The sequence below is a fragment of the Balaenoptera musculus genome, chromosome 1, assembly GCF_009873245.2.
Source record: "Balaenoptera musculus isolate JJ_BM4_2016_0621 chromosome 1, mBalMus1.pri.v3, whole genome shotgun sequence".
NCBI lineage: Eukaryota > Metazoa > Chordata > Mammalia > Artiodactyla > Balaenopteridae > Balaenoptera > Balaenoptera musculus.
The window spans coordinates 129,230,236-129,244,574 of NC_045785.1; the positions used below are offsets into that span (position 1 = coordinate 129,230,236).

Sequence of the window (14,339 nt, forward strand, 5' to 3'; positions counted from 1 at the left end):
CTCAAATAAACAACCTAACCTTCCATGTAAAGGAATTAGAAGAACTTCCCTGGTGGTCCAGTGGGTAAGAATCCGTGCTCCCAATGCAGGGGGCCGGGGTTTGATCCCTGTCGGGGAACTAGATCCCACATGCATGCCACAACTAAGAGTTCACATACTGCAACTAAGAAGCCTGTGTGCCGCAACTAAGAAGCCCACATGCTGCTACTAAGAAGCCTGCATGCCACAACTAAGAGTTCACATGCCACAACTAGGAAGTCCGCATGCCACAAATAAGATGTCCGCATGCCAGAACTAAAGATCCCACATACCACAATGAAGATCCCACATGCCACAACTAAGACCCAGCACAGCCAAAATAAATAAATAAAATAAATAATAAATTTAAAGTACTGTCATTTTTAAAAAAGGAATTAGAAAAAGAAAAACAAACAAAGCCCAAAGTTAGCAGATGGAAAGAAAAAAATAAGTATCAGAGTGAAAACAAATATAATAGAGACCAAAAAACAATAGAAAAGATCAATGAAACGAAGAACTGTTTTTTTGAAAAGGTAAATAAAATTGATAAACCTTTAGCCAGGCTCATCAAGGAAAAAAAAGAGAGAAGACCCAAATAAACAAAATAAGAAATGAAAGAGGAGAAATAACAACTGCTATCACAGAGATACCAAAAAATCATAAGAGAATATTATGAACAGTTACATGCCAACAAATTGAACAACCTAGAGGAAATGGTTAAATTTCTAGAAAAATACAACTTTCAAAGACTAAATCAAGAAGAAATAGACAATCTGAACAGACCAATCACTACCTGTGAAATGGAAATTGTAATTTTAAAAACTTCCAGAAAGCAAAAGACATGACTGAATGGCTTCACAGAAGAATTGTACCAAACATACAAAGAAGGGTTAATACCTAACCTTCTCAAACTATTCTGAAAAATTTTTAAGATGGGAGAACACTCCCAAATGCATTCTATGAGGCCACCATTACCCTAATACCAAAATGAGTCAGGATGGAGGTGTGGGAAGACTCCAAGTTAGCGTCTCCCCACAACTAGGGCACCTGCCAGCCGCTGGTGGGAAACCCTGATGCCCAAGGAGACGGGAGGAACCCCCAAGTGAAATGGTGGGACTGAGCGGGGAAGAGAAGTGGAGGCCAGACAGGATCAGCACCCTTGAGGCCGGGAGATCAGAAGAGGCAGGCAGGAAGAGCCTTCCAGGAGGAGTGGGAAAGCAGCGGAGGGCAACTGCCCCACCCACTCGGGCCCAGGGAGCCTGCTGAGTTCCCAGGGTGGTCTCCTACCCTCCAGGGCTCCCCTTCCCCATGGCCACATTGGTACTGGGGGCATAGGGGGGGACACCAGGGAGATCAGGAGAGGCAGGCAGGAGGGGTCCTCTGAGAGGAGCAGGAGAGGAGCAGAGGGCATTTGCCCCACCCATTCGCGCCCAGGAAGCCTCCTGGGCTCCCAGGTGAGGTCCCCCACCCTCTGAGACCAGGGGTGGTGGGCAAGCCTGAGCCCCTTCTTTTGCGTTGAGGCTAAGCCCTGCCCCCCACAGCCCCCAGGGCCTTTTCCAGCCCTGTGGGTCCTGAGCATAGGCCACGCCCACCATCCAAACCTTGCCCTTGCTTAGGCCCCGCTCTCCACAGCTAAGGCCACCCCCCAACTTTTTTCTTTTTTTTTTTTCCCTCCTCTTTTTCACTATTGTGGTACAGTTGTAAATTCTGGTTGTTTATTTATCTACATTTTTATTTTTATATTCTTTCTCATATATCTGTTAGTTTACTAGTTTAATTCTATTTTTTACTTTGTTATGGTTCTCTTTTCTTTTTTTGCAACCCCATGTGGCTTGCAGTATCTTGGTTCACGAGCCGGGGATCAGGCCGAAGCTCCTGCAGTGAGAGCTCCGAGTCCGAACCACTGGACTAACAGAGAACCTCAGTCCCCAGGGAATATTCATTGGAGTGAGGTCTCACAGAGGTCCTCATCTCAGCACCAAGACCCACCTCTACCTAACAGCCTACAAATTCCAGTGCGGAAAGCCTCAGGCCAAACAATCACCAAGACAGGAACACAATCCCACGCATTAAAAAAAGAGAAAAAAATGAGACAGCAAAAAAATATGTCACAGATGAAGGAACAAGGTAAAAACCTACAAAACCAAACAAATGAAGAGGAAATAGGCAATCTACCTGAAAGAGAATTCATTGTAATGATAGTAAAGATGATCCAGAATCTCAGAAATAGAATGGAGGCATGGATTGAGAAAATTAAAAAATGTTTAACAAAGATCTAGAAGAACTAAAGAACAAACAAATAACTGAAATGAAAAATACACTAGACGGAATCAATGACACAATAACTGAGGCAGAAGAACTAATAAGTGAGCTGGAAAACAAAATGGTGCAAATAACTGCCAAGGAGCAGAATAAAGAAAAAAGAATGAAAAGAATTGAAGACAATCTCAGAGATCTCTGGGACAACACTAAACGCACCAACGTTTGAATTATAGGGGTCCCAGAAGATGAAGAGAAAAAGAAAGGGTCTGAGAAAATATCTGAAAAGATTATAGGTGAAAACTTCCCAAACATGGGAAAGGAAATAGTCACCCAAGTCCAGGAAGTGCAGAGAGTCCCATACAGGATAAACCCTAAGAAAAACACACCAAGACACATATTACTCAAACTAACAAAAATTAAATTCAAAGAAAAACTATTAAAAGCAGCAAGAGAAAAACAAAAAATAACATACAAAGTAATCCCCATAAGGTTATCAGCTGATTTTTCAGCAGAAACTCTGCAGGCCAGAAGGGAGTGGCAGGATATACTTAAAGTGATGAAACAGAAAAGCCTACAACCAACATTACTCTACCCAGCAAGGATCTACTTGAGATTCAACAGAGAAATCAAAAGCTTTTCAGACAAGCAAAAGCTAAGAGAATTCAGCACCACCAAACCAGCTTTACAACAAATGCTAAAGAAACTTCTCTAGGTGGGAACACAAGAGAACAAAATGACCCACAAAAACAAACCCAAAACAATTAAGAAAATGGTAATCAGAGCATACATATCGATAATAACCTTGAATGTAAATGGATTAAATGTCCCAACCAAAAGACACAGACTGGCTGAATGGATACAAAAACAAGACCCATATATATGCTGTCTACAAGAGACCCACTTCAGACCTAGGGACACAGACAGACTGAAAGTGAAGGGATGGAAAAAGATATTCCATGCAAATGGAAATCAAAAGAAAGCTGGAGTAGCAATACTCGTATCAGACAAAATAGACTTTAAAATAAAGACTGTTACAAGAGATAAGGAGGGACACCACATACTGATCAAAGGATCAATCCAAGAAGAAGAGTTAACAATTATAAATATTTATGCACCCAACACACAAGCACCTCAGTACATAAGGCAACTGCTAACAGCTATAAAAGAGGAAATCGACAGTAACACAATAATAGAGGGGGACTTTAACACCTCACTTACACCAATGGACAGATCACTCACTTACACCAATGGACAGATCATCCAGACAGAAAATTAATAAGGAAACACAAGCTTTAAATGACACAACAGACCAGATAGATTTAATTGATACTTACAGGACATTCCATCCAAAAACAGCAGATTACACTTTCTTCTCAAGTGCACACAGAACATTCTCCAGGATAGATCACATCTTGGGTCACAAATCAAGCCTCAGTAAATTTAACAAAATTCAAATCATATCAAGCATCTTTTCTGACCACAACGTTATGAGATTAGAAATCAATTACAGGGAAAAAACATAAAAAACACAAACACATGGAGGCTAAACAATACGTTACTAAATAACCAAGAGATCACTGAAGAAATCAAAGAGGAAATCAAAAAATACCTACAGACAAATTACAATGAAAACACGATGATCCAAAACCTATGGGATGCAGCAAAAGCAGTTCTAAGAATCAAGTTTATAGCAATACAAGTCTACCTCAAGAAACAAGAAAAATCTCAAATAAACAATCTAACCCTACACTTAAAACAAGTAGAGAAAGAAGAACAAGGAAAACCCAAAGTCAGTAGAAGGAAAGAAATCATAAAGATCAGAGCAGAAATAAATGAAATAGAAACAAAGAAAACAATAGCAAAGATCAATAAAACTAAAAGCTGGTTCTTTGAGAAGATAAACAATATTGATAAACCATTAGCCATACTCCTCAAGAAAAAGAGGGAGAGGACTCAAATCAATAAAATTACAAATGAAAAAGGAGAACTCACAAATGACACCGCAGAAATACAAAGGATTATAGGAGACTACTACAAACAACTATATGCCAATCAAATGGACAACCACGAAGAAATGGACAAATTCTTGGAAAGGTACAATTTTCCAAGACTGAACTAGGAAGAATTAGAAAATATAAACAGACCTATCACAAGTAATGAAATTGAAACTATAATTAAAAATCTTCCAACCAACAAAACTCCAGGACCAGATGGCTTCACAGGTGAATTCTATCAAACATTTAGAGAAGCACTAACACCCACCCTTCTCAAACTCTGCCAAAAAATTGCAGAGGGAGAAATACTCCCAAATTCATTCTACAAAGCCACCATCACCCTGATACCTAAACCAGAAAAAATATCACAAAAAAAGAAAATTGTAGACCAATATCACTGATGAACGTAGATGCAAAAATCCAGAACAAAATACTAGCAAACAGAATCCAACAACACATTAAAAGGATCATACACCATGATCAAGTGAGATTTATCCCAGGGAGGCAAGGATTCTTCAATATATGCAAATCAATCAATGCGATACACCATATTAACAAATTAAGGAATAAAAACCATATGATCACCTCAATTGATGCAGAAAAAGCTTCTGACAAAATTCAACACCGATTTATGATAAAAACTCTCCAGAAAATGGGCATAGAGGGAAACTACCTCAACATAATAAAGGCCATATACAACAAACCCACAGCAAGCATCATCCTCAGTGGTGAAGAACTGAAAGCATTTCCACTAAGATCAGGAACAAGACAAGGATGTCCACTCTTGCCACTATTATCCAACATAGTTTTGGAAGTCCTAGCCATGGCAATCAGAGAAGACAAAGAAATAAAAGGAATCCAAATTGGAAAAGAAGGAGTAAAACTGTCACTGTTTGCAGATGACATGATACTATACCTAGAAAATCCTAAAGATGTCACCAGAAAACTACTAGAACTAATAAATGAATTTGGTAAGGTTGCAGGATACAAAATTAATGCACAGAAATCTCTGGCATTCCTATACATCAACAACATAAAATCAGAAAGAGAAATTAAGGAAACAATCCCACTTACCATCGCAACAAAAAGAATAAAATACCTAGGAATAAACCTGCCCTAGGAGGCAAAAGACCTGTACTCAGAAAACTATAAAACACTGATGAAGGAAATCAAAGATGACAAAAACAGATGGAAAAATATACCATGTTCTTGGATTGGAAGAATCAATATTGTGAAAATCACTATACTACCCAAAGCAATCTACGGTATCAATGCAATCCCTATCAAACTACCAATGGCATTCTTCACAGAATTAGAACAAAAAATTTTACAACTCATATGGAAACACAAAAGACCCCAAATAGCCAAAGCAATCTTGAGAAAGAAAAATGCAGTTGGAGGAATCAGGCTCACCCACTTCAAACTATACCACAAAGCTACAGTAATCAAGACAGTATGGTACTGGCACAAAAACAGTATAGATCAATGGTACAGGATAGAATGCCCAGAGATAAACCCACACACATATGGGCACCTAATTTACGACAAAGGAGGCAAGAACATACAGTGGAGAAAAGACAGCCTCTTCAATAAGTGGTACTGGGAAAACTGGACAGCTACATGTAAAAGAATGAAATTAGAACACTCTCTAACACCATACACAAAAATAAACTTCAAATGGATTAAAGACCTGAATGTAAGACCAGACACTATAAAACTCTTAGAGGAAAACATAAGAAAAACACTCTTTGATGTAAACCACAGCAAGATCTTTTTTGACCCACCTCCTAGAGCAACGGAAATAAAAACAAAAATAAACAAACGGTATTTAATTAAACTTCAAAGCTTTTGCACAGTAAAGGAAACCATAAACAAGACAAAAAGACAACCCTCAGAATGGGAGAAAATACTGCAAATCAGACAAAGGATTAATCTCAAAAACATACAAACAGCTCATGGAGCTCAATATCAAAAAAGCAAACAATCCAATTAAAAAATGGGCAGAAGACCTAAATAGACATTTCACCAAGGAAGACATACAGATGGCCAAGAGGCACATGAAAAGATACTCAACATCACTAATCATTAGAGAAATGCAAATCAAAACTATAATGAGGTATCACCTCACACTGGTCAGAATGGCCACTATCAAAAAATGTAGAAACAATAAATGCTGGAAAGACTGTGGTGAAACAGAACCCTCTTGCACTGTTGGTGGGAATGTAAATTGATACAACCACTATGGAAAACAGTATGGAGTTCCTTAAAAAACTAAAAATAGAACTACCATATGACCCAGCAATCCCACTACTGGGCATATACCCTGAGAAAACCATACTTCAAAAAGAGACAAGTACTACAATGTTCACTGCAGCACTATTTACAATAGCCAGGACATGGAACCAACCTAAATGTCCATCAAAAGATGAATGGATAAAGAAGAGGTGGCACATATATACAATGAAATATTACTCAGCCATAAAAAGAAATGAAGTTGAGTTATTTGTAGTGAGGTGGATGGACCTAGAGTCTGGCATACAGAGTGAAGTAAGAAAGAGAAAAACAAATACCGCATGCTAACACATATATATGGAACCTAAAAAAAAAAATGATACTGATGAACCTAGTTGCAGGGCAGAAATAAAGAGGTAGACGTAGAGAACAGATTTGAGGACACGGGGTGGGAGGGGGAAGCTAGGGCGAAGTGAGAGTAGCATCGACATATATACATTACCAAATGTAAAACAGTTAGCTAGTGGGAAGCAGCAGCATAGCACAGGGAGATCGGCTTGGTGCTTTGCGATAACCTAGAAGGGTGGGATAGGGAGGATGGTAGGGAGGCTCAAGAGGGTGGGGATATGGAGACATATGTATGCATATGGCTGATTCACTTTGGTGTACAAAAGAAACTAACACAGTATTGTGAAGCAATTATACTCCAATAAATATCTATTAAAATTTTTTTAAAAAGCAAAAAAAAATGAGTCAAAGACACTATAAAAAGAGAAAATTACAGGCCAATAACTCTGATGACTATAGATGCAAAAATTCTCAACAAAATTTTAGCAAACCGAATTCAAAAATACATTAAAAGGATCATATACCATGATCAAGTGGGACTTATCCCAGAGATGCAAGGATGGTTCAGTATCTGCAAATCAATCAATGTGATCTACCACATTTATAAAACATGAATAAAAATCACATAGTCATCTCAAAAGACACAGAAAAAACATCTGATAAAATTCAACATGCATTCATGATAAAAACTCTCGTCAAAGTTGGTAATGAGAAACATATCTCAACATAACAAAGGTCGTTTACAACAAACCCACAGCTAACATCATACTCAACAGTGAAAAGCTTAAAGCATTTCCTCTAAGATCAGGAACAAGACAAGGATGACCACTCACGCCACTTTTATTCAACACAGTTTTGGAAGTCCTAGCCACAGCAGTCAGAGAAGAAAAAGAAACAAACGGCATCTAAATTGGAAAGGAAGAAGTAAAATTGTCACTATTTGCATATGACATGATACTCTATATAGAAAACCCTAAATTCTCCACCAAAAAACTATTAGAACTAATAAATGAATTCAGTAAAGTTGCAGGATACAAGATTAATATACAAAAATCTGTTGCTTTTCCATACATTAATAATGAACTATCAGAAAGAGAAAGCAAGAAAACAAGCCTGTTTAAAATCCTATTCAAAATCACATTAAAAAAACCTAGGAATAACTGTAACCTCAGAGGTGAAAAACCTATACTCTGAAAACTATAAAACATGAATGAAAGAATTTGAAGATAATAAATGGAAATGGAAAGACATCCCATGTTCCTGGATTAGAAGAATTAATATTGTTAAAATGTCCACACTACACAAAGCAATCTACAGACTTAATGCAATCTCTCTCAAAATACCAATGGCATTTTCCACAGAACTAGAACAAATCATACTAAAATTTATATGTAACCGCAAAAGACCCCAATTTGCCAATGCAATCTTGAGAAAAAAGAACAAAGCTGGAGGTATCACATGCCCTGACTTCAGAGTATACTACAAAACTACAGTAATCAAAACAGCATGGTGCTGGCACAAAAACAGATAATTAGATCAAGGGAACAGAACAAAGAGCCCAGAAATAAACCCACACACTTATGGTCAATTAATCTATGACAAAGGAGGCAAGACTATACAATGGAGAAAAGATGGTCTCTTAAATAAGTGGTGCTGGGAAAACTGGACAGCTACACGTAAAAGAATGAAATTAGAACATTTTCTCACACCATATATAAAAATAAACTCAAAATGGATTAAAAATCTAAATGTAAGACCTGAAATGATAAAACTCCTATAACACAGCATAGGCAGAACACTGTTTGGCATAAATCATAGCAATAATTTTTTGGATCTGTCTCCAAAGGCAAAAGAAACAAAAGCAAAGATAAACAAAGGGGACCTAATTAAACTTAAAAGCTTTTGCACAGCAAAGGAAACCGTGGTCAAAACGGAAAGACAACCTACAGAATATCTGCAAATGATGCAACCAACAAGGGGTTTTTATGCAAAATATACAAACAGCTCATACAACTCAATATCAAAAAACCAAAAAGTCCGATTAAAAAATGGGCAGAAGATCTGAATTTTTCAAAATTCAGATATTTTTCCGAAGAAGACATACAGATGGTCAACAGGCATACAAATAGACACTCAACATCACTAATCATCAGAGAACTGCAAATCAAAACCACAATGAGTTATCCCCCCACACCTGTCAAAATGGCCATCTTCAAAAAGTCCACAAATAACAAATGTTGGCGAGGATATAGCAAAAAGGGAACCCTCTTGCATTGTTGGTGGGAATGTAAATTGGTGCAGCCACTGTGGAAACAGTATGGAGATTCCTCAAAAAACTAAAAATAGAACTACCATATGATCCAACAATTCCACTCCTGAGTGTATATCTGAAGAAAATGAAAACACTAATTCAAAAAGAAACATACATCCCAATTTTCATAGCAGCATCAGTTTACAATAGCCAAGACATAAAAGCAACCTAAGTGTCCCTCAAGAGATAAATGGATATGGAACTCCCTGGCGGTCCAGTGGTTAGGACTTGGTGCTTTCACTGCCAGGGCCCAGGTTCAATCCCTGATTGCGGAACTAAGATCCCACAAGCTGACTGGCATGGCCAAAAAACAAAAAACAAAAAAAATAAAACAAAACAAAGAGATGAATGGATAAAGAAGATGTGTCGTGTGTGTGTGTATATGTGTATGTGTGTGTGTGTGTGTGTGTGTGTGTGTGTGTGTTTATATATGTATGTTTACTCAGCCATAAAAAAGAATGAAATTCGGCCATTTGCAACAACATGGATGGACCTAGAGGGTATTATGCTTAGTGAAATAAGTCAGAGAAAGTCAAATACTCTATGTTATCACTTACATGTGGAGTCTAAAAAATTTTTTATAAAACAAATGAATATAACAAACAGACCCACAGATACAGAGAACAAACTAGTGGTTACCAGTGGGAGAGAGAAGACGGGAGGGGCAAGATAGGGGTAGGGGATTAAGAGATATAAACCACTACACATAAAATAAATAAGCAACAAGGCTATATTGAACAGCACAGGGAAGTGTACCCATTATTTTGTAGTAACTTTAAATTCTATTAAAATATTGAATTACTATGCTGTACACCTGAAACTAATATAATATTATAAATCACCTATACTTCAATTAAAAAAAATAAGAATACAACCCAACTTAAAAATGGGCAAAAGATTCAGAGACATCTCTCCAAAGAAAATATACAAATGGCCAGTAAGCACTTGAAAAAATGTTTAACATCACCAGTAATTAAGGAAATGCAAGTCAGAACTACATTAAGATACTTCATACCCACTAGAACAGCTAAAACAATTTTTTTAAGATAATAATAAATGTTGATAACAATGTGGAGAAATTGGAATCCTCATATATATTGCTTATGGGAATGGAAATTTGGAAACAGTTTGGCAATTCCTCAAAAGGTCAGAAATAGAGGTACCATATGACCCCAGCAATTCTACTCCTAAATATATACCCAAGAGAAATGAAAGCATGTGGCCACACAAAAATTTGTGCACAAAAATTCATAGCAGCATTATTTATAATAGTCAAATGAGTAGAAACTCAAGTGTCCATCAATTAATGAATGGATAAATTTGAATCCATACAATGGACTATTGTTCAGCGATAAAAAGGAATACTGACACATACTACAACACGGATGAACCTTAAAAACATCACGCAAAGCGAAAGAAGCCAGACCCAAAAGGCAACAGACTATATGATCTATCTCTGAAATGTTCAGAACAGGCAATCCATAGAGATAAAAAGTAGATTAGTAGTTGCCAGGGACTTGTGGAAGGGAGGAATGGGCAGTGACTACTAATAGATGTGGTGTGTCTCTTCGGGCTGGTAAAATGTTCTAAAATTAGACAGTGGTGATGATTATATAACTCTGAAAATATACTGAAAACCACTGAATTTTTCATTTTTTAAATGGTGAATTTTATGGTATGAGAATTCTATCTCAATAAAGCTGATATTTTTTAAATCTTAGGTACACCTGCCACCAAGGTTCTGATGGTGCACCTTCTCCACTGACAGGACAGTATTCCCACAATAGGTTTTTCAAACTATAGAGTTACATTACTGAAAATGTTTTTTTCAAATTCTGCCACTCTATCTCCTTGAAGGACATGTCTTCCTGGTTGAAAGTCACTGGTCAAAACCATAGTAAATTACATAAAATTAAATGATTAATGATGGTAATAAGATTAGTACTAGACATTCTCTGTAGAAATAACTCTGTCATTATTTTTAGTTATTATTAATATTGTAACTCAATGAAACTGAGTTACAGATTAGTGCCTGTAACAAGGTTAATGGCTACTTAATGAAGAGTGTCGAAATCAGATTATCTCAGAAATAACAACATTGAACCTAATTTTCACCTTTTCTGACATTCAAACCATTTTTATCCAAAACTTACGTGGTGTAGCCATTTTTGTGAAGATAGGAGTCACAATATCCTCCAATTGCTGTTTCTGCTCAAAAAGCTCATTAATGGAAGCTTCTAAATGGGTTTCCAGCCATTCATTTTTTATACGGCATGCATTGAGGATGGTATTCTAGAGACAGAAACAAAGAATTTACTTTCCACTTGTTTATTTAAAAATAAAACTCTATAGTATCTCTAAACCAGCACTGTGCAACAGAACTTTCTGTGATGATGGAAATGTTCTGTATCTGCATTGTCCAATACAGTCACCATTAGACGTACACAGCCAGTGAGCACTAGAAAAGTGGCTGAGGAACTGAATTTTTAATTTTAATTAATTCTAATTTAAATAATCTCATATGGCTAGGGGCTACTATATCTGACAGTGCAGCTCTAACATTAGTGGAATGTGCGTATAAAGAAACTCATAATCTAGAGTCATGAAGCCTTGGGCCAGTCTACACCTTCTCCCTAATTCTTTATTTTCAATGAGCCCTGTGATAAAGAAAAGTGTTTGCAAAGGTTGGAAAAAAATGGGTGGATGGTATGAGCTACATGCAACTCAACGGACAATGCCAAGGATATTTTATTCCTTCTCAGGTGGTTCACAGGAGAAGAAAGTGCAAGAAATGCAAAAAGAGCTCCACCTCACTGAAAACCTCTCAGTTTGCATTGCAAAACCATCTCTTTGTACATGAGCAGCAAACTGCTGATATCTGATTTAAGATGTTCATTACTCTATGGTTTGTAATAATAAAGAGACATGAATAAATGTATTATATGTCCTGTCCATATTATTAAATAAGCAGTAGTATATACAGAAGTATATAGAATAAAGTGTATTTATAAAGATATCCATAATATCTTCTTTAAAGGAAAAAAAAATTAAAGAACAATTTGTATAGTATGATCCTATTTTTATAAAAGCAAAATCTCTTATAAAACTCTGTGTGCATACATATGTTTATATAAGTGAAGGGAAAGCATGATGAGATTAACACAAAATTGTTATTAGAACCACACGGTAATAAGACTGCAAAGGGAAAAGAGAAAACTATTAAGTTTGCTTTAGATGTTTTATTTTTATTTTATTCTAATCATTACTATATTTTCTAGCTCAAATAACCAAATATTTGAAAACTGAAATTAAAAAGGCTTTTATAGTAACTAGTTTGACAAAGCACTGTCCATGCCAGAAAGATTGTTTTGCAGATCTAATAGCTGCAATAGCTATTCTAATAGAATTCTGCCTATATTTTGTTTCATAAGAGATTTTGTAAAGTGTTTTACAAACAAGTGAAATGTGTAACTTAGCATGTTCTCAGACTTGATGATGTCTTATACTTTTAGCAATAGCTATTCTTTTTCATCAGAATTATAAGTCACAGAAAATTCATAGAACTTCCTGTACAGAAATGCAGGAAATAATTTAAAACCCAAACACATTTCTAACACCTTGAGTGTATCTTTTTTTTAGTGTACATCCAAAGTAATAAACTAGTTCACATGCAGTACTTAGTATATAGTAAATGTGGCAAGCTGGCTTTACAATTAGCTATCTTTACATCTGTGTATCTTTTTTCACCATTATGTTAAATTTGATATGTTAAAAAATATGTACTGTGTATATACATATTTACAAAAATACATGATGTATATCTAAGTTTTAAAGCAAAATAATGAAATGAGTATCAGTGGATCCCACTAATCAACAGAGGAACAAGAACACTGCCAGTACTATTAATGCTGTTCCTGTGCCCCTCCCCTATACAGCAGTTTATTAAGAAAGGAAAAAATGAAGGAAGGGAGGGAGAGGAGAGCAGTGAGGACTGCTATCTACCTCTAGTGCATTAGTGTAGAAATTAAAGATACAAGGCAAAAATCTCAGAAGACTTCAGAGCAAACTATAATCACAATGCAGTACCTTGTCTTCCTTAAAAAGCTTCCCTGGTCCCTTTGCTGTATCTGTAACAATTGCAGAGACCTTTGCAATATATTTTTTCAGCGTCAGCCTTGCATCTGAAAGAACAGAACAGTAAAGTGCATAATAATAAGACAAAGACCAAAAAATATGCATTACAAACATTACATGTTTGTAATGTACATTTATATCTCCAGAGCTTTATAAAGACTGCATAGGAGATTTGTTGCAGTTGTTTTCCTTGGGGAACTTCAAAAGGATAACATTCAACTAGCACAGCACTTTGGGGCACTCACTGTATTCCTAGAATTGCACTAAAATTTTTAAAGAGCAAATAAATATAAAATGTGATACCTGATACCACAGAGACTATAGTCTATCAAAATATCTACTCTGGGGAAAGGAACAAAAAACATTTCCAAGAGAAAAACTGTCACTTGCTTTACCCTTCTTTATCCTGCAAAATAAATTCAAATAGCTTCCCTCTTTAAAAAAAAAAGTGTTTAAAATAATTCCATTCTCTATAGCACCCGTCGCAAAATTTGCAAGACCTGTTAAACAAAATTACAACACTTTGAGAGAAATAAGACTCAAATAAATGGGAAGATTTACCATATTCCTAGATGGAACAACTGAATATAATAAATGGTAGATTAGCCTCAAATTAATTTAACAATTGATGTATTCGTTTCCTGTGGCTGCTATAACAAATTGCCATAAATTTGGTGGCTTAAAGCAACTCAAGTTTATAGTTTATCCTCTTACAATTCTAGAGGCGAAAAGCCTGAAATCAGTTTAGCTGATTGTGTTGGCAGGGAAGATTCCTTCTGGGGGCTCTGAAGGGAGAATCTATTTTCTTGCTGTTTTCAACCTCTAGTGGCGGCCTGTACCCCTTGGCTGTGGCTCCTTCCTCCATCTTCAATGAAACTACACCACTCCAATGTCTAGTTCCATCATCAAATCACCTTCTCCTCTTCTGTGTCAAATCTCCTGCCTCTCACTTATAATAAGGACACTTGTAATTACATCTAGGTCCCACCTGGATAATCCAGGATAATCTCCCCATCGGAAGATCCTTAATTTAAGGATCT

The 14,339-nt window shown here is 36.5% G+C and overlaps 1 protein-coding gene across 2 annotated transcripts in view; it reads right to left on the minus strand.

The window, feature by feature from the left end:
* SLC9C2 (solute carrier family 9 member C2 (putative)) overlaps positions 1 to 14,339 on the minus strand; it is a 168,052-nt gene that overhangs the window by 123,266 nt on the left and 30,447 nt on the right. For both annotated transcript variants that reach the window (XM_036825109.1, XM_036825113.1), the window contains exons 4-5: positions 13,252 to 13,346; positions 11,319 to 11,457 (exon numbers count right to left, since the gene is read on the minus strand). In XM_036825109.1, the coding sequence (XP_036681004.1) occupies positions 11,319 to 11,457; positions 13,252 to 13,346 (234 nt within the window). The remainder of the gene's footprint in view (positions 1 to 11,318; positions 11,458 to 13,251; positions 13,347 to 14,339) is intronic.